Consider the following 21,749-nt stretch of genomic DNA (forward strand, 5'->3'; position numbering starts at 1 on the left):
GTCATCCTCAGTTCCGAGGGACTGCCTAAGAGAGAAAAGAGAACTCGGCAGAAACAACTGCATGGTCATCTCAGAAGCATCATAAAGCGGCTCAGAGCCACCTCAATCCCAAAAGACTCCCTTTGAGACCCAGCAGGCAACTGCCACACTAACGTCTTCCAATGGGAGTCAGTTAGAAGGCACATAATGTGCAAGCATTAAGGGGAAACAGTGCACCAAAGTATGGCACAGCAGGTGCACACGACAAATTCGTGAAATAAATTGGCTGCAGTTTGTGTACGCAGCTTCTTTGAAATGATGCAAAATAAGGTAGCAAAATATGGATGGTAGTCAAGGTGGTGCAGAGGACTAGGTGGGGGAAGAGTCTTTTGTGCCATTTGATTGAATACATGTGGACAGTTCATTGAAGTGGCAGCTCAGGAACCTAAATCATAGAAGTTCACAGCACAGAAGGAGGCCATTCGGCCCATCTTGTCCGTGCTGGCTGACAAAGAGCTCTCCAGCCTAATCCCACTTTCCAGCTCTTGGTCCGTAGCCCTGTAGGTTACGGCACTTCAAGTGCACATCCAAGTACTTTTAAATGTGATGAGGGTCTCTGCCTCTCCCACCCTTTCAGGCAGTGAGTTCCAGACCCCCACCACCCTCTGGGTGAAGAAAGTTCTCCTCAACTCCCCTCTAAACCTTCGACCAATTACTTTCAATCGATGCCCCCTGGTTATTGACCTCTCTGCCAAGGGAAATAGGTCCTTCCTATCCACTCTATCTCGGCCCCTCAATTTTATTCACTTTTATTAGGTCTCCCCTCAGCCTCCTCTGTTCCAAAGAAAACAACCCCAGTCTATCCAGTCTTTCCTCATAGCTAAAATTCCCCAGTCCAGGCAACATCCTTGTAAATCTCCTCTGCACCCTCTCTAGTGCAATCACATCCTTCCTGTAATGTTTGTGGTCTACATTAATGATTTGGATGTGAATGTAAAAGGTATGATCAGTAAGTTCGCAGATGACACGAAAATTGGTGGGGTGGTAAATAGCGAGGAGGGAAGCTTCAGGCTACAGGACGATATAGATGGGTTGGTCAGATGGGCGGAACAGTGGCAAATGGAATTTAACCCTGAAAAGTGTGAGGTGATGCATTTTGGACGGACTAAAAAGGCAAGGGAATACACAATGAATGGTAAGACCCTAGGAAAGACAGAGGATCAGAGGGACCTTGGTGTGCATGTACATAGATCCCTGAAGGCAGCAGAACAGGTGGATAAGGTGGTTAAAAAGGCATATGGGATACTTGCCTTCATTAGCCGAGGCATAGAATATAAGAGCAGGGAGGTTATGATGGAGCTGTACAAAACGCTGGTAAGGCCACAGCTGGAATACTGTGTGCAGTTCTGGTCGCCACACTACAGGAAGGATGTGATTGCTTTGGAGAGGGTGCAGAGGAGATTCACCAGGATGTTACCTGGGCGGGAGCGCTTCAGCTATGAAGAAAGACTGGACAGGCTGCGGTTGTTTTCCTTGGAGCAGAGAAGGCTGAGGGGGGACCTGATTGAGGTGTACAAAATTATGAGGGGCATAGATAGGGTGGATAGAAAGGAACTTTTCCCCTTAGTAGAGGGGTCAATAACAAGGGGGCATAGATTCAAGGTAAGGGGCAGGAGGTTTAGAGGGGATTTGAGGAAAAACTTTTTCACCCAGAGGGTGGTTGGAATCTGGAACTCACTGCCTGAAAGGGTGGAAGAGGCAGGAACCCTCACAACATTCAAGAAGCATTTGGATGAGCACTTGAAATGCCATAGCATACAAGGCTACGGACCAAGTGCTGGAAAATGGGATTAGATTAGACAGGGCTTGATGGCCGGTGCGGACGCGATGGGCCGAAGGGCCTCTTTCTGTGCTGTATAACTCTATGACTATGACTCTAATGTGGTGACCAAAACTGCACGCAGTATTCTAGCTGCGGCCTAATTAGTGTTTTATACAGTTCAAGCATAACCCCCCTGCAAGTATCCCGTATACCTTCTTAACCACCTTATTTACCTGTCCTGCTACTGTCAGGGATCTGTGGACATGCACTCCAAGGTCCCTCTGTTCCTCTGCACTTCTCAGTGTCCTACCATTTAATGTGTATTCCCTTGCCTTGTTAGCCCTCCCCAAATGCATGACCTCACACCTCGCCAGATTGAATTCCATTTGCCACTGTTCTGCCCACCTGATATCTTCTTACAGTCTGCAGTTTTCTTCTTCATTACCAACCACACGGCCAATTTTTGTATCGTTTGCAAACATCTTAATCATACTTCCTCCATTCAAGTCCAAATCATTGATTCAGGAAACTTTGTGATATCCGGCACCGACGGGACCGAACTGTTGACGTCCCATCAAAACTGCCGGACAAACCAGCGCTAATGTTAAAGCTCCGTATCTAGCAACAAACCCTGTTGCTTAGCAACAGCTTCTAAACAGTCGGCCGTAGCTTGCAAGCGTCTCTGTAGCTAAGCAACAGCTTTAGCTAGACCTTGCAGAGCCTGACTGGTGAAAAAAAAGCAACGAAAAGAAAAAAAACTTACTGAACCGACTCCTGAATTTTGACGGTGGATCGACCAAAGTTTCCTGTATATACCACAAAAAGCAAAGGACCCAGTACTGAGCCCTGCGGAACCCCACTGGAAACAGCCTTCCAGTCACAATAACAGCCTAACAGAACGTGTCCTGTATGAACAGTTGGTGCAGTAATCTTCTGGGCTCCAATAGTGGTTTTGCAGCAGCATAGTAACAACTTGGGCTGAGTGGCAGCAATCTCGGAGTCAGAAAGTTGTGAGATAAGGTCCACTCCATCCAGGACATGAGCACAAATTCTAGGCTGACACTTCAGTGCTGTACTGAGGGAGTGCTAGATTGTCGGAGGTGCCGTCTTTTGGATGAACTGTAAACCTAGGCACAATCTGCTCGCTCAGGTGGATATAAAACAGCGTCATTCGAAGAAAAGCAGGAGAGTTCTTCCCGTGCTCGGTCCAACATTTATCCCTGGACCGACACTGCCAAAAACAGATTAACTATTCATTCACCCCACTGCTGTTTGTGGGACCTGGTGTGCGAATTGGCTGTTGGACTTGCCTGCAAAAAAACAAGCGGCTACATCTCAGAAGTTCTGACGAAGGGTCATCGACCTGAAACGTTAACTCGGTTTCTCTCTCTCTCCAGAGATGCTGCCTGACCCGCTGAGTGTTTCCAGCGTTTTCTGTTTTTGTTTCGGATTTCCAGCATCCGCAGTATTTTGCCTTTGCTCAAAAGTAATTAATCGGCTGTGAAGCACTTTGGAATGTACCAAGAACAGGAGGTGCTGTATCTGTGGAGGCAGGTTCCCTTGGTCACTGCCAGTTAAGGTGGACCAGGAACTGCAGATACAGTTTGCGGCATAACAGCGCTTATAGGCAGTATGGATCTAGTGCCAACTAATCTCCTTAGCACGCCTCTTTGATCTTCATCATCTTTATGCATTAAAATCTGTTGTCGGAGCATTCTGAAATAACACCTCAAGTTTTAAAGTAAAATTGCCATTGTTCTTGCCATGGAAGGAGTTCAGCGAAGATTCACCAGGCTGATACCTGGGATGGCAGGAATGACGTATGAGGAGAGATTGTGTCGATTGGGCTTGTACTCGCTGGAGTTTAGAAGAATGAGAGGGGATCTCATTGAAACCTATAAAATTCTGACAGGCTGGACAGACTAGATGCAGGAAGGATGTTCCCGATGGTCAGGGAGTCCAGAACCAGGGGTCACAGTCTAAGGATAAGGGGTAAGCCATTTAGGACAGAGATGAGGAGGAATTTCTTCACCCAGAGAGTGGTGAACCTGTGGAATTCTCTACCACAGAAGGCAGTAGAGGCCAATTCATTAAATATATTCAAGAAAGAGTTGGATATATTTCTTAAAGCTAAAGGGATCAAGGGGTATGGGGAGAAAGCAGGGACAGGGTACTGAATTTGGATGATCAGCCATGATCGCATTGAATGGCAGAACAGGCTCGAGGGGCCGAATGGCCTACTCCTGCTCCTATCTTCTATGTTTCTATGTTATTAAAAATGACTGTGCATCTTAATGACTGTGTGTCTACAAGAACTCCGTTCTTCATGAGCAAGAGCACATATCACCATTTGTGGCCACTTTGAACAAACATACTTAACACGAGGAAGCACTTTCAACCACACAAAAAAAATCAATCAGAAAATGGAGTGCTAAATATTGACACCATTATTATTTAAATAAATTAAACATGCATAACAAAGCTCTTGTACATTTTGTACAAGATCTGCATCATCCAAAAGGGAACATGACTCAGAGAAGAGTGCAGCGTATAATAATTTTCTAGTTCCCGCTTTCAACATTACGCCAATGGGATTGAACCATAAAACCATCGAAGTTTACAACCCGGAAGGAGGCCATTTGGCCCACAATGTCTGTGCTGGGCCTCGGCCAGAGCAATCCAAAACTAATCCCACTGCCCAGGCTCCCCTGAAAGCATTGCATCTGCCTCTGGTTCAAATATTTATCCATTTTTCCCTTAAATTATGCCATAGTTTCTGCCTCAGCCATTCCATTTGGCAAAGCTGTCCATGCTCCAATAACATTCAGTGAAAAAAAAAGTCTTGCATTTATATAGCGCCTTTCATGACCACCGGACGTCTCAATGCGCTTTACAGTACTTTTGAAGTGGAGCCACTGTTGTAATGTGGGAAACGCGGCAGCCAATTTGCGCACAGCAAGCTCCAACAAACAGCAGTGTGATAATGACCAGAGAATCAGTTTTTGTTATGTTGGTTGAGGGAGAAATACTGGCCCCAGGACACCGGGGATAACTCCCCTGCTCTTCAAAATAGCGCCATGGGGATCTTATACGTCCACCTGAGAGAGCAGACGGGACCTCGGTTTAATGTCTCATCCGAAAGACAGCACCTCTGACAGTGCAGCACTCCCTCAGCACTGCACTGGAGCGTCAGCCTAGCTTTATGTGCTCAAGTCTCTGGAGTGGGGACTTGAACCCACAACCTTCTGACTCAGAGGCGAGTGTGCTGCCCACTGAGCCACAACTGACACTGAAAAGAAATATCTGTTAATTTCTCTCCTCACACTCGTAGTGACAATGTTAAAGTGATAATCCCTCATCACCGACTTCCCAACTAAAAAGCAAATAGTCTTTCCCTTTTAACTCCATCAAAATGCTTCATAATTTTAAAAAACCTACATTCAATCTCCTCTTAGCCTTCTCTGGCTCAGTGGAATGAGTCCGATTATATTAAATGTCTCTCCTCAAAACTATAGGCCCCGATATTAGTGGGCAGGAGTGGGGCGCAGTTTTGAGGTCAGGAAACCCGGAAGAACAAGTTTCCCTCAGCTCCTGCCCAATTTAACGGCAGGACCTGATTAATATTTTTTTGTCTCCATTTCCTGGCCACAGCCAATCAGATTGAGAGGCTGGCAGTCGATTGGGTAGGCCTTTGTCACCAGGCGACAGCCGGGGAGCGGAGAGGAGAGAGGGAGAGATCGGGGGTGGGGGGGGGGGCCAGAGAGAGATCTGTGGAGGAGGGAAGAAGTTCGCAGGGGGAGTGGAACAATCGAGGGAGGAGGGGTGAAGATCGCCGGGGGGAGGGGGGGGGGTGGAGGGGGAGGGGAGTGGAGAGATCAGGGTGGGGGAGGGGTGAAGATCGCCGGGGGTGGGGGGGGCGGAGAGATCGGGAGGGGGAGCGGAGAGATCGGAGGAGGGGAGGGGAGGTGTGAAGATCGGCAGTGGGTGCCGTGGAGAATATGGGGGGGGGCGGCCAGGAGGAGATTACAGGCCGTGTTGGACATCGGGAGCGGATCGCAGGGCTGGCATGTGGTGGGGGGGGCAACAGATCACAGAACTTCAAATTGCGCTGAATGTGATTTATGCTTGAAATTCCGTAATATTTTGGGCTGGTTTGGCCAATTTGGGGCAAATTGCGCTGGAAAAAAACCCGAGCGGAAACTCCTGTGCCTTGAGTTCAAATCATACACTGAACAAAAGTGCACCCAGCACCAACCCCTGGGAGATACACACACACGGACACTATATGCGTGCATGGTACTTATTTGCTTTTATTTTAATAATGATTTTTTGCTTGAGAAGTACGTACAGGAATCCCGCCCCAACCGTGGTTTTGCCATACGCGGATTTCAAACATACACGGTTTCCTCTCTGCGACAAATTTTGCCCGACCGCGGCAGTGAATTTTGCGTATACGCGGTTTTTAATTTTCAAGTTGCACGGGTCGCGCTTCCAAACACGAGACTCCATTCATCCGCGCCGTTCTTTCGAGCATATTTACTACCAGGCGTGGTCTCGCTCCACTCGTGGAAATACTGTGTGTGTGTGTGAACGTCGTCTCGTTGCTACCCATTTTACCTTTACTTACAGTATTGTTCTGTTTAGCCCTTAATCATGGCCCCCAAGCATAATCTCAGTGGTAAAGGTGAATCAATAGCGAAAAGGGCAAGGAATGTACTAGTAGTTTAATATTCAAGCGCGGTTTGGAGGATTTAATGAGGCCGTACAAGCAGGTCCAGAAAGATATTCAGAAAAAAAGTCAACCATCCATCGCAGAATTCTTCAAGAAACTGCCCAGTTGAATCAACCAGCCACAATGTCGCTTCTCCGCATTCAGCCCCCTCGATTGATGATCTTTTTTACTGTGTTATCTATATATATAAAGCGGCTCTTCTGTCTGTCTGTCCCGATGTCTGTCTGTCTGTCCGTTCTCTATACGTTTGAAAGTTACAGAGCGTACCGACGCGCGCGTCGCCTCAAAAGAAAGCTTGCGATTCCGGACCGGTCATAGGCGTATTTACGTTTCGGCCGGACAAAAATCCCGCCCGCGGTATCCCAAAAACGTTCAGCGTTCCGCTCATTAGCATCTCATTAGCGACCGTGTGACGTCGAGGTCCACCAATCGGACGGCGGGTTCCTTCCTACAGTTGAGTGTCGAGTGACTCGACGATTGACCAATCCTACGCTTCGGTGACCTGACCGGTCGACCAATCGGTGCGTGTGTGGGCGGGCCTTATCCTTCTGAACCGAGGTGAGTGGCCGCCATCTTGATTTTTCACAATTTTTCCCCCCACACTTTCTGTGTGTTAGGGAACTAAGGTAAATATTTTAATGATGTGTTAGGGAATTAAATAACAATTTAATAGGGGGGGGGGGGAGCCTCGGGAAATCGCGGGGGGGGGGGAAAAAGAGCCTCGGGAAATCGCGGGGGGGGGGGGAGCCTCGGGAAATCGCGGGGCGCTCGCGCCGCCCGCACTGACCGCGCATGCGCCGCCCGCACTGACTGCGCATGCGCCGCCCGCACTGACTGCGCATGCGCCGCCCGCCCGCCCACAGCGGCCGTCCATCAGCCGCGCGATACGCGGGGGACCTCAGCTCCGGACCTCAGGCGCTAGGCAGGGGGAGGGGCCGGAGAGAGGGACAGAGGAGAGTGGGGGAGCGGGGGAGGGGAGGGGGTGGGCGAGGGGAGGGAGAGGAGGGAGGGGGAGGGAGAGGAGGGGAGGGATAGGACAGGGAGAGGACATGACAGGGAGAGGGGGGACACACAGGGGCAGGGAGACCAAGCGCCCCAAAATTGCCCACTGACCGCGCATGCGCCGCCCGCCCGCCCACAGCGGCCGTCCATCAGCCGCGCCATACGCGGGGGACCTCAGCTCCGGACCTCAGGCGCTAGGCAGGGGGAGGGGCCGGAGAGAGGGACAGAGGAGAGTGGGGGAGCGGGGGAGGGGAGGGGGTGGGCGAGGGGAGGGAGAGGAGGGAGGGGGAGGGAGAGGAGGGGAGGGAGGGATAGGACAGGGAGAGGACATGACAGGGAGAGGGGGGACACACAGGGGCAGGGAGACCAAGCGCCCCAAAATTGCCCACTGACCGCGCATGCGCCGCCCGCCCGCCCACAGCGGCCGTCCATCAGCCGCGCCATACGCGGGGGACCTCAGCTCCGGACCTCAGGCGCTAGGCAGGGGGAGGGGCCGGAGAGAGGGACAGAGGGGAGTGGGGGAGCGGGGGGTGGGCGAGGGGAGTGGGGGAGCGGGGGTGGGGGAGGGGAGGGAGGGAGAGGAGGGGAGGGAGGGCTAGGACAGGGAGAGGACATGACAGGGAGAGGGGGGACACACAGGGGCAGGGAGACCAAGTGCCCCAAAATTGCCCTCGCAACGCGGGGCTCCCCAGCTAGTTTAAAATAAAGCAACTTACTTGGGCTCTGAAGAGTTTAAATGCGTCCGCGTTGCCCCTAACCCCATTTTTCCCATAGGGTCTTGTATTTGCCAACCGCGGTTTTACTAACCACGGGGCTTTTCAGGGACATATCGCCCGCGGTTGGGGAGGGATTACTGTATGTTGAAACAGACACTGGGGTAGAAATTGCACTCATTTTCAGGCATAATATGGGCGCAAAGTACACGGATTTAGCAGCGGGATGGCCTGTGCCCAATCTGTGCAGGCGTTGGTCCCACTGGCAAACTCATGGGGCCCACAGGCATTCGGCTCCCATAAAATGTAAATCAGGGGTCTGATGCCGGTTAAAGGACGCCTTTTGGAAAGTCGACGGGTCTGCCCTGCTCAGGAGTCTTCAGCAACCCCCTCATGAACACCAATTCAAAATTCAATTGAAACAAATTCAAAAAAATAACTTGTTTCTGGGGGGCAAGGAGGAGCAGGAGTGCTCCTCACAGTCCCAAAGATAGTTGCCAGCCCCCACTCGCTTCTCCCCTCGCCCGATCGTCGCCTCCCCCCAAGGCTAGGAGGGGGGGTGTGGAGATTGTAACGTCCGTGTGTAATTGAGACACGGACTGCAGGAGTTGGTTATAACAGGTGTTTACTGAATGGAGACAAAACTGGAACTACTATACAAAGTTACTACACAGGCTTATATACCGGGGTGGTCACTACTGGTACTACAGTATACAGGGGCTGCAGAATATAGTTCCTTCTTCAAAGTACATACACTACAGAGATAAGCCAAGGAGCCCATGACCTGATCACTCTCGACTGGATGGTGCGTGTGTGCAGATATCAGGTGAGGAGAGGGTTGGGCCGTGATTCCCCTCGCTGGTAGAATGGCTATTGGCACTCATTGCCTAGGCTCACACATTAATGATGGCCACTTGTGCAAGGTGCCAGTGATCTGGTGACATTTGTGGAGCTGTACAGCTTTATGAAGAAAGGCAGGGAAAAAAATTGGGAGATGAAGTATTTTAGGCGTACTTATATAAAACTCTCTTGTTTGATATCCAGCCAGTCATGTTGCAGCCCTGCTTGTTTATCCATGAACTCTCTCAATAGCATACGCTGTTTGTCTTGTAACTGAGTGCATCATTCGGCCTGGTTTCCATGGATACACAACACAGCTACCCGTTAGGTCAGAAAGCATTTTTCCAAACGGCGTTTGGAAAATAGGTATTTTAATCATTCAATGTAGTTTCACGCAAGGTCTTAAAAAGTTAAACCAATGATTGAGAGCTGAAATAAGATCTTAAAGCAGAACCTGCACAACAGAGATTCTGTGCTAAAACTGTTTGTGTGTACTTACAAAGAAATATAGAAGATAGGAGCAGGAGTAGGCCATTCGGCCCCTCGAGCCTGCTCCGCCATTCAATGAGATCATGGCTGATCATCCAAATTCAGTACCCTGTCCCTGCTTTCTCCCCATATCCCTTGATCCCTTTAGCCTTAAGAAATATATCCAACTCCTTCTTGAATATATTTAATGAACTGGCCTCCACTGCCTTCTGTGGTAGAGAATTCCACAGGTTCACCACTCTCTGGGTGAATAAATGCCTCCTCATCTCTGTCCTAAATGGCTTACCCCTTATCCTTAGACTGTGACCCCTGGTTCTGGACTCCCCGACCATCGGGAACACCCTTCCTGCATCTAGTCTGTCCAGTCCTGTCAGGATTTTATAAGTTTCAATGAGATCCCCATACTTTTTATGCGATAAATCTTCTACAGCTTCCAGGCTCACAAGACTCGAGACTAGCTTGGAACATCCAACTTGTCTCATGTTAAAAAAAGGGTACAATTTCCAAAAATTGGATTTTTTTTTAATTCTAAAGATTTTCTGGCCTGTTATGGAAAGGAGTGGGATCGATGGGAGCTGAAGCAGATCTTCACATATGCTACATGTCAATCTTAAATTCAATGGCCTAGAAATTCGATCAAACCCAAAAACAGGCCCACGGGGGGTTTGGAGCGCACTGCACGCACCTGTTGACATAATCCCAGGCAGTGGGTTAAATTAGTGCCGGGACCTCATTAAAGTGATTCAGGCATGTGGCCAGTGCTACCCACGCTATTCACTGGCTGCAACGTCTGTTTGGCGGGGTGGGGCGTAGGATTCAGGTGTCTCTGACGCGACTTAAAGTCAGCCAGCACCTCTTAAAAGGAAAGGTGCACTCTATCTGCAGGCAACAGGGAAATTTGAAAAATGGCTCGAAGAGGTCCAGACAGGGCATCCAGGTTCTCCGATGCTGCGCTGGAGGCCCTGGTCCAGACAGTGGACAGGAGGAGGGAGATCCTGTTCTCCCCCCCCAGGGGACAGATAGTACTCCAGGCTACACCTCTGCCACCAATGGGAGGAAGTCGCGGAGGAGGTCAACAGCAGGAGCTTAGCTCCCAGCACACAGCTGTATTGCTGGAAAAGGTTCAATGTCCTCACCAGAGTTGTCCAGGTAAGAATACTCTGCTCTTACTCTCTGCTGATGACACCTCCACCATCTGCAGTCTCACTACTTACAATACTCCCCTTCCCCGCTTCCCTCCACTCTCCTACAATCAACTGCACCACACTTCACTCCAGCTCCTTCTCCCCATACTCACACACTCATCACTATTACAACCCTCACTTCCCCATACCTCACTTCTTGCACACTGCATACCAGTAATTCTTCCATGACAGACACATTTCCCCCCTCCAATACCGCACAAGGATGTCACTAACACGCTCGTTTCTTTCTTGCAGGTGAAGGTTGCACACAACTTGTGACAGGGAGCTGCCCCCCGAGGAGGCTGAGCCCGTCTGTATGCCCTTTCCCCCAGGGAAGGGAATGTTCTGGCCATCATGGGCCGGGGAAGAGTCATGACCATGGCGACTGGCAATGCTGGAGGACACAAGAACATATGACGTAGGAGCAGGAGTCGGTCATTTGGTCCCTCGAGCTCGCTCCACCATTTACAGTAATAAGATCATGGCTGATCTGATCTTGGCCTCAACTCCACTTCCCTGCCCGCTCCCCATAACCCTCGACTCCCTTATTGTTCAAAAATCTGTCTATCTCCGCCTTAATATATCCAATGACCCAGCCTCCACAGCTCTCTGGGGTAGAGAAGTCCAAAGATTCACGACCCTCAGAGGAAATTCCTCCTCATTTCCGTTTTAAATGGGCGCCCCCTTTATTCTGAAACTATGCCCCCCCCAGAAGGGTGTCTTCACAACTTACTGTCTCTTGACCTTTTCAACAATATTTAATGTAACAGCACCATTGCTCTTTAGCAACATCCCAAGTTCAAAACAATCAGTTGTGGTGAACTGCTAAACAGTCAAGCCCTGAAATTGCAGGACTCCACTTCAAGCTGAAAGTTGGGAGGATTGTAAACTGGGCATACTGACCTCCACAGCGAGTCTCTGAGCAGTGCTCGTCAAGCGAGACTCCACAGTGGGATCAGGGTTTGGGAGGATTGCAAACTGGGCATACTGACCTCCACAGCGAGTCTCTGAGCTGTGCTCGTCAAGCGAGACTCCACAGTGGGATCAGGGTTTGGAAGGATTGTAAACTGGGCATACTGACCTCCACAGCAAGTCTCTGAGCTGTGCTCGTCAAGCGAGACTCCACAGTGGGATCAGGGTTTGGGAGGATTGCAAACTGGGCATACTGACCTCCACAGCGAGTCTCTGAGCTGTGCTCGTCAAGCGAGACTCCACACTGGGATCAGGGTTTCACAAGTTCAACATATACATCTGCATTTCTATAGCACTTTTCACCACCTCAGGACGTCCCAAAGAACTTAAAAAAAAAAAGTACTTCATTGGCTGTAAAGTGCAGTCACTGTTGTAATGTGGGAAACGCGGCAGCCAATTTGCGCACAGCAAGCTCCCACAAACAGCCATGCGACAATGACCAGATGATCTGTTTCTTTTGTGATGTTAATTGAGGGATAAATATTGGATTTCAGGGATTATAGCTGATGAAACATCCACTCCAGCACCTGTTTCATATTAAAAAACAGTCACTTGTTAGCTCCACAGAATTACTTGTTACATTTCTGCCTTTCTGTTAGCCCTGGTCTGTCCAGCTCACCGCCAGTATACTGAAATCTACCATGATTATTACATCACAGGTTTCCTGCAGACTCTCTTAGTCACATAAACAGCTCCTGCACAAGGGCAGGTTCACAATAACATTGTGCAGACAATATTACTAATTGCTCAGGTTACTGCAGCTGATCTTTCAGAATGAAGGTTAACCTTGTGTTCTGAGGCTTGAAGCTATCCATACAACAGGATGCACATCGATAAAAGTCCTCTCCCATTCCTCCAATGATGCAAAAATGGTTAGAATTTCACCACTGTATGCCTACACATACATACAAACCAGGAGCAGGAGTCGGCCACTCGGCCCCTCGAGCCTGCTCCGCCATTCAATAAGATCACGGCTGATCCGATTACTCCACATTCCCGCCTACCCCCGATGACCTTTCACCCCCTTGCTCATCAAGAATCTATCTACCTCTGCCTTAAAAATATTCAAAGACTCTGCTTCCACCGCCCTCTGAGGAAGAGAGTTCCAAAGACTCACGACCCTCTGAGAAAATAATTCTCCTCATCTCTGTCTTAAATGGGCGACCCCTTATTTTTAAACAGTGACCCCTAGTTCTAGATTCTCCCACAAGAGGAAACATCCTCTCCACATCCACCCTGTCCACACCCCTCAGGATCTTATATGTTTCAATCAAGTCACCTCTTACTCTTCTAAACTCCAGCGGATACAAGCCTAGCCTGTCCAACCTTTCCTCATAAGACAACCCGCCCATTCCAGGTATTAGTCCAGTAAACCTTCTCTGAACTGCTTCCAACGCATTTACATCCTTCCTTAAATAAGGAGACCAATACTGTACACAGTGCTCCAGATGTGGTCTCACCAATGCCCCGTATAACTGAAGCTGAACTGAAACCTAGCCTAATGATTGCATTTTTTTGAGTTACCCAAATGTAATAACCTTAAAATGAAAATAACAGGGTGGGGTCAGGGTTAACAGGCTGTCCACAGTAAACTGTTCATGGGTAAAACAACAGATGATCAGTGGGAGATGTTCAAAAAATAATTTACGGTGATACAGAACCAGTTTATACCCGAGGGGCAAGAGGTCTACTTGCAAAAAAAAAAACCCAGCCATGGACGACTAAAGAAGTGAGGGGCAGCATAAAACTAAAAGAAAAAACATGCAAAAAGGCAAAAAACAGCAGATCTTGGCGAATGGGAAAGATACAAAGAACAGCAAAGGGTCACAAAACAGACAGCAAGAGCTACAAAAAGGGAGTATAAAAGGAAACTTGCAAGAGACATCAAAATCAACACTTTTTTTACAATTATATTAGGAAAAGAGGGCAGTCAGGAGCAATGTTGGCCCCTTAAAAACTGAAAGTGGTGATATTATCAGTAATAAGGAAGTGGTGAGCATGTTGAATAATTACTTTGCGTCAGTATTTATAGTAGAGGAAGAGGATAGCATGCCGGAGATCCCCAGGAAACTAAATCAGGGACAGGGACTCAATAAAATTAATGCAAGTAATGAAGAAAATAATGGCACTAGAGTGACAAATCCCCAGGACCAGATGGTTTCCAGCCCAAGGTATTAAAGGAAGTCGGTGAGCACATTGGAAGATTATAGTTCGGGCATCTGCAAAGTTCTCTCGATTCAGGAACCGTTCCTTTAGATTGGAAAACTGTGCATGCCACTCCGCTATTTGAGAATGGCGAGAGAGAAACCAGGGAATTATAGACCAGGTAGCCTAACATCTGTTGTCGGGAAATTGTTCGAGTCTATAATTAAGGTTAGGGTGACTGAACACCTCGAAAATTTTCAGTTGATCAGAGAGAGCCAGCATGGATTTCTGAAAGGCAGGTCATGCCTGACAAACCTGATTGAATTTTTTGAAGAGGTGACTAAAAGTAGTGGACAGGGGAATGTCCACGGATGTTATTTATATGGACTTCCAGAAGGTATTTGATAACAGTCCCTTATGTGGGACTTTAATTACGGTAGAAGCAACTCGCCAAGGCTTCTTCGGCAGCACCTCCCAAACCCGCGACCTCTTCCACCTAGAAGGACAAGGGCAGCAGGTGCATGGGAACACCACCACCTCCCAGTTCCCCTCCAAGTCACACACCATCCTGACTTAGAAGTATATCGCTGATCCTTCAGCGTCGCTGGGTCAAAATCCTGGAACTCCCTCCCTAACAGCACTGTGGGAGCACCTTCACCACACGGACTGCAGCGGTTCAAGAAGGCAGCTCACCACCACCTTCTCAAGGGCAACTAGGGATGGGCAATAAATGCTGGCCTTGCCAGCAACGCCCTGATCCCATAAATGAATATTTAAAAAAAATTGAGAGCAAATTATTACCTGGTTAGGAAATTGGCTGAGCGGCAGGAGACAGGCAGTAGGGATAATGGGCAGGTACTCAAATTGGCAGGAGGTGACTAGTGATGTCCCGTAGGGATAAGTTTTGGGGCCTCAACTATTCACAGTATTTATTAACAACTTAGATGATGGCAGAGAAAGTCATATGCCTAAATTTGCTGATGACACAAAGATAGGTAGAATTGTAGGCAGTGTAGATGGAAGCATAAAATGACAAAGGGATATCGACAGATTAAGTGAATGGGCAAAACTTTGGCAAATGGATTTAAATGTAGACAAATGTGAGGTCATCCACTTTGGACCTAAAAAGTATAGAACAGAGTACTTTCTAAATGGTGAAAGGCTAAAAACAGTGGTGGTCCAAAGAGACTTAGGGGTCCAGGTACATAAATCATTTAAATGTCATGACCGGTACAGAAAATAATTAAAAAGGCTAATGGAATGCTGGCCTTTAGATCTGGAGGACTAGAATACAAGGGGGTAGAAGTTATGCTGCAGCTGTACAAAGCCCTGGTTAGACCACACCTGGAGCACTGGGAGCAGTTCTGGGCACCACACCTTAGGAAGGATATATTGGCCTTGGAGGGAGTGCAGCGTAGGTTTACCAGAATGATACCTGGACTCCAAGGGTTAAGTTACGAGGAGAGATTACACAAATTAGGGTTGTATTCCCTAGAATTTAGACGGTGTGGGGTGATCTGATCGAAGTTTAAGAAATTAAGGGGAACCGATAGGGTAGATCGAGAGAAACTATTTCCGCTGGTTGGGGATTCTAGGACAATGGAGGGGCCTAGCGCAGCGCGATCCGGGGCCCAGCTGCGCCACCAGGGATCGGAGTGCCGGCAAAAGAACCCGGTGCTCAAGAGAAGTGCCGGGCTCACGGAGCGCAGCCGGCACTCTGCAGGGGGGGGGGGGGGGCTTCAGCGGAGGCCGGCGACGGCAACGGGGGCAGGTGCTGGCAGGCAGCCAGCAACAAAAATGGCCACCTGCCACCTTGCCTTTAATTAGCGCCGCCCCGGCCGCAGGTAGGCCCCCCCAGACCGCGTTGGACATAGTGTCCGGCGGTAAGTCAGGGGGCGCTACCAAAGATCCCGGCCGGGGCGCTAACGGTTACCGCCGCCGCTAACCTCCCGATGAATTTCGCGGGAGGCGTTGGCGGCGCCGTGCCCGGGCGCTAGTTGCTTTGCGCCCCGTTAGCGGGCGCTAACAGGAGGCGCAAAGTAACCGAATTTTTCCCCCACTCTATGATATTTAATAAAATGACGCAACGTCTCTGGGAAATAGCGCTAGAGAGTGAGCGCCGAGAGTGGTGAGCGCCAAAAGTGAGAGCGTGCCGAGCGTGAGAGCGCCGAGAGTGGTGAGCGCGCGCCGAGAGTGGTGAGCGCCGAGAGTGGTGAGCGCCGAGCGTGAGAGCGCCGAGTGTGCTCCTCAATTACTGTCTCACAAGCTGCAGAGAAAACGCTGTCCTGCTCTGGTGCTGTACTCCATCTGCTGGGCCACTTGTGAGCTGGCTTAACCCAGTTCCAGCAGTGAGTAAAGGATTACACTGAAAAGTAAAACAGAAGAAAAAGAAAAGAACTTGTGTATTGATGCTGGCCCAGAAATTCGGGTCCCCACGGGTGAGTACGCACGGGGTACTCACCTGTAAGCCCAATGGAAGTGCCGGTTTCGTGCATGCACTGCGCATGCGCGGGAAACCGGCATGTCCGTTCCCCTGAAAGAAGGGGTTGACAGGTGGAACGCGTGCGCCGGAGAGGCAGCACGTGCGCATCAAACTTACATTTTTTCCACAAGTTTATTATTTTTTAATACTTTAAAGCAAGGTAAGTTTATTTTTAGCCCCGTTAGAAAATGTAATTAATTTTTTCAAAAATTTAAATTGTTTAAAATAGTTATTTCATGTAATTTATAGTTATTTTAAAAATGTGATGCTTTTAAAAATTTATTTGAAGATTTTGTGATGTTTTGGGGCTTATAGTATTTATAGGTTTGACAGCTCTTATGAATGAAGCATTCCCTGCTACCATTGGCCCTCCATGGCCCACGTGATCCCAGGGGACGCTTCGAACTAACTGCGCCCCTGGGATACGCAAGCACTGTGCGCCGACAGCTGGAGCAGGCCCAGGATCGGAATCCCACGCGGGCCCACAGCTCAGCGGCCGGCGCGCTAGGTAAGTGCAGGTCGGGGGCTTACACCCGCGGGAAGCCCCCGACCCGAATTTCTGGGCCAATAAAAATTTCTCCTGAAGTACAGCCCCTTTTATATATTTTTTTTAGTTTCCCAAGAGACGCCAATTTAAGTTAAGGACGTACAATTCGAAGATGTGGGGCCCGATTTTAACTACGGCTCAGTTTTTTTTGGGCGGGTGAATAGTGGCGCGAGTCAGAAAATCACCCGGGGCTATTTTAACTCTCGGGTCTCGTTTCTATCCGAACAGCCAGCTTCCCACCTGTTGCGGGTGGAAAACTGCACAGCCCGGAGACCGCCCACCAACAGGTAAGGGGCAGGGTCCTGTGGGGGGGCCCACGACTGGGGAGAGTGGGTCGGGGGTGGAGGGGTCTGGTTCGCGGGAGAGGAGGTCTAAACATTCCTTGTGGGGGGCCGGAAGGAGTACTGCCCCGTCTGTCTTGGTCCCCACAGTTAAGTTTAAAACAAAATTAAACTTACCTTTTTGGGCCCCCAATCCTTTTCGCCGCCGGGTTGGTCAGGCGAGAAACAGACTGGGTGCTTCCCGCTTAGGCCGCCTGGTTAAAACCGCAGTCGTATCCCGATTACATCACCGGGGCCCAGCATGCACCTGTTAAAAAAGGACCCCCGCTGGCTTCGTGCGGGTGTCCTTGGCTGCCTGCTCAGAAGAGAAGGTGAAAAATCTAAACCCGCCAGTCAGCTCCCAGCGGCTCCAGGGTGATTTTAACTCCCCACCCAGTAGGCTGGGCTGAAATCGCCCCCTTAGATTGCTCCAAGTATCTGGAAATTGAAATACAATTGCATGGAAAGATACCTGGCAGGGCAGCTGGCTTCTCCAAGAGCCTCAACTAAAGATGGAGTTCCGAAGGGTGAATGGTGAACGCAAAAAGAGGTTTTCTCATTTCATGCCTTTTTATATAAATCACTGTAAAAATAGATGATGCAAACCAAATGTTTTTGCATCAGAATGCTATTATAGCAAAATATTTCCTTGCTAATTGCTTGTTGCATTTTAAAGGCTGCTTACGCAGTTGGCTTCCATCTAAAATCATTTTTAAAAGGTTCATCAACCCTTCAAATAGCGCAGTTTGTTACTAGCTCAACTAAATCAACTGATCTGAAGAAATAATTTGGCCAAATGTACAACATTTTATTCACTGAACTTAAAAATTGACTTCTGGATTGTACAAATCGGTTTATTACAAGTTCAAATCCCACCACAGCAGCTGGGGAATTTAAATTCAGTTAATTAAATAAATCTGGAATAAAAAGCTAGTATCAGTAACGGTGACCATAAAACTATCGGATTATCATAAAACCCCATCTGGTTCACTAATGTCCTTTAGGGAAGGAAATCTGCTGTCCTTACCCGGTCTGGCCTATACAAGACTCCAGACCCACAGCAATGTGGTTGACTCTTAACTGCCCTCTGAAATGGCCGAGCGAGACACTCAGTCGTACCAAATCGTTACGAAAAAGCATAAGAATAAAACTGGATTCGGACACGACAAAGGCAAACCCAGCCCAGTCGACCCTGCAAAGTCCCCCTCACTAACATCTGGGGACTTGTGCCAGAATTGGGAGAGCTGTCCCACAGACTAGTCAAGCAACAGCCTGACATAGTCATACTCACAGAATCATACCTTTCAGCCAATGTCCCAGGCTCCTCAATCGCCATCCCTGGGTATGTCCTGTCCCACCAGCAGGACAGACCCGCCAGAGATAGCAGTATAGTGGTATACAGTCAGGAAAGATTGAACCTGGGAGTCCTCAACATCCACTCTGGACTCCATGAGGTCTCATGGCATCAGGTCAAACATGGGCAAGGAAACCTCCTGCTGATTACCACCTACCGCTAATGAATCAGTACTCCTCCGTGTTGAACACCACTTGGAAGAAGCACTGAGGGCATAGAATGTACTCTGGGTGGGGGACTTCAATGTCCATCACCAAGAGTGGCTCGGCAGCACCACTACTGACCAAGCTGGTCGAGTCCTGAAGGACACAGTTGCTAGAGTGGGCCTGCAGCAGATGGTTAGGGACCAACACGACGGAAAAAACCGACTTAACCTTGTCCTCGCCAATCTACCGGTCGCAGATGCATCTGTCCATGACAGTATTGGTAGCAGTGACACCGCACAGTCCTTGTGGAGACAAAGTCCCGTCTTCACACTGAGGACACCCTCCATCGTGTTGTGTGACACTACCACCGTGCTAAATGGGATAGATTCAGAACAGATCTAGCAGCTCAAAACTGGGTATCCATGAGGCGCTGTGGGCCATCAGCAGCAGCAGAATTGTATTCCACCAAAATCTGTAACCTCATGGCCCGGCATATCCCTCACTCTACCAGTAACATCAAGCCAGGGGGCCAACCCTGGTTCAATAAGTGTAGAAGAGCAAGCCAGGAGCAGCACCAGGCGTACCTAAAAATGAGGCGGCCACCTGGGGAAGCTGCAACATAGGACTACATGCATGCTAAACAGCAGAGGCAGCATGCTATAGACAGGGCTAAGCGATCCCACAATCAATGGATCAGATCAAAGCTCTGCAGTCCTGCCACATCCAGTCGTGAATGGGATGGTCAAGTTAACAACTAATAGGAAGAGGAGGCTCCATGAATATCCCCATCCTCAATCATGGTGGAGCCCAGCACGTGAGTACAAAAGACAAGGCTGAAGCGTTTGCAACCACCTTCAGCCAGAAGTACCGAGTGGATGATCCATATCGGCCTACTCTTAAGGTCCCCACCATCACAGAAGCCAGTCTTCAGCCAATTCGATTCACTCCACGTGATATCAAGAAACGGCTCAGCACACTGGATACAGCAAAGGTTATGGACCCTGACAATATCCCGGCTGTCGTGCTGAAGACTTGTGCTCCAGAACTAGCCGCGCCTCTAGCCAAGCTGTTCCAGTACAGCTACAACACTGGCATCTATCCGACAATGTGGAAAACTGCCCAGGTATGTCCTGTCCACAAAAAGCAGGACAAATCCAATCCGGCCAATTACCGTCCCATCAGTCTACTCTCAATCATCAGGAAAGTGATGGAAGGTATCGTCGACAGTGCTATCAAGCGGCACTTACTCACCAATAACCTGCTCACTGATGTTCAGTTTGGGTTCCGCCAGGACCACTCTGCTCCCGACCTCATTACAGCCTTGGTCCAAACATGGACAAAGGAGCTGAATTCCAGAGGTGAGGCGAGAGTGACTGCCCTTGACATCAAGGCAGCATTTGACCGAGTGTGGCATCAAGGAGCCCTAGTGAAACTGAAGGCAATAGGAATCGGGGGGAAAACTTTCCACTGGCTGGAGTCATACCTAGCACAAAGGAAGATGGTTGTGGTTGTTGGAGGTCAATCATCACAGCCCCAGGACATCACTACAGGAGTTCCTCAGGGCAGTGTCCTAGGCCCAACCATCTTCAGCTGCTAAATCAATGGCCTTCCTTCCAACATAAGGTCAGAAGTGGTATGTTCGCTGATGATTGCACAGTGTTCAGTTTCATTCACAACTCCCCAGATAATGAAGCAAGCCGTGCCCACTAGCAGCAAGACCTGGACAACATTCAGGCTTGGGCTGATAAGTGGCAGGTCAACTTCGCATCACACAAGTGCCAGTCAATGACTATCTCCAACAAGCGAGAGTCTAACCACCGCCCCTTGACATTCAACGGCATTACCATTGCCGAATCCCCCAACAACATCATCCTGGGAGTCACCATTGACCAGAAACTTAACTGGACCAGCCACATAAGCAGATCAGAGGCTGGGTATTCTGCAGTGAGTGACTCACCTCCAGACTCCTCAAAGCCTTTCTGCCATCTACAAGGCACAAACCAGGAGTGTGATGGAATACTCTCCACTTGTCTGGATGAGTGCAGCTCAAAAAACACTCAAGAAGCTCGACACCATCCAGGACAAAGCAGGCTCGCTTGATCAGCACCCCATCCACCACCTTAAAACTTCACTCCCTCCACCACCGGCGTACCGTGGCTGCAGTTTGTACCATCTGCAAAATTCACTGCAGCAACTCGCCAAGGCTTCTTCGGCAGCACCTCCCAAACCCACGACCTCTTCCACCTAGAAGGACAAGGGCAGCAGGCGCATGGGAACACCACCACCTCCAAGTTCCCCACCATACTGACTTGGAAATATATCGTCGTTCCTTCATTGTCGCTGGGTCAAAATCCTGGAACTGCCCACCCAACAGCACTGTGGGAGCACCTTCACCACACGGACTGCAGTGGTTCAAGAAGACGGCTCACCACCACCTTCTCAAGGGCGATTAGGGATGGACAATAAATGCTGGCCTCGCCAGCGACACCTACATTGATGCTAACTGTACTGGAGCAATAACGTCGCCCCATTTTACCATTCCTAGGAAGACTGAAAGAGATAGTTAAGGTAAAGAATAATCTTACCCAATAGAGCATTTCGGCCATTATCATCTGGTAAAAATCGTTTATCCACAGCACAGACTAAAAGGTGCTCAGGAAGGTTCGGAGACTTGGCACCGATTAGCAAAAACCCCGATGGCACCTCAATCTGCTCGGTCGACAGAGAAACAAGTCGTAAGTCCTTTCCTGCCTGACAGAAGCCTAAAAAAAAAGAATTCACAGGTAGGTATCAGACCTAAACAAGTTAATTTCTTTAAGAAATAACAGAAAATGCTGGAAAAACTCAGCAGGCCAGGCAACATCCGTGAAGAGAGAAACAGAGTCAACGTCAGGACTGAAAAAACACAGGAAATGAAACAGATTAAAGGCCAGTTTGGGGGCTGGGAAATGGGGATGAGAGAACAAAAGAGAAGTGAAGAGACATTAAGAGGTATTCAAAACCAGACGAGCTGGTGATAGGA

At 49.2% G+C, this 21,749-nt stretch overlaps 1 protein-coding gene across 4 annotated transcripts in view; it reads right to left on the reverse strand.

Moving 5' to 3' along the window:
- Positions 1-21,749, reverse strand: part of greb1 (growth regulating estrogen receptor binding 1) — a 345,678-nt gene that overhangs the window by 155,051 nt on the left and 168,878 nt on the right. For all 4 annotated transcript variants that reach the window (XM_085996301.1, XM_085996302.1, XM_085996298.1 and 1 more), the window contains one exon: positions 21,313-21,489. In XM_085996301.1, coding sequence (XP_085852427.1) covers positions 21,313-21,489 — 177 coding nt within the window. The remainder of the gene's footprint in view (positions 1-21,312; positions 21,490-21,749) is intronic.

The sequence above is a fragment of the Somniosus microcephalus genome, chromosome 9 (genome assembly GCF_052327205.1).
Source record: "Somniosus microcephalus isolate GS21.2 chromosome 9, FLI_Smic_1.0, whole genome shotgun sequence".
Taxonomy (NCBI): Eukaryota; Metazoa; Chordata; class Chondrichthyes; order Squaliformes; family Somniosidae; genus Somniosus; species Somniosus microcephalus.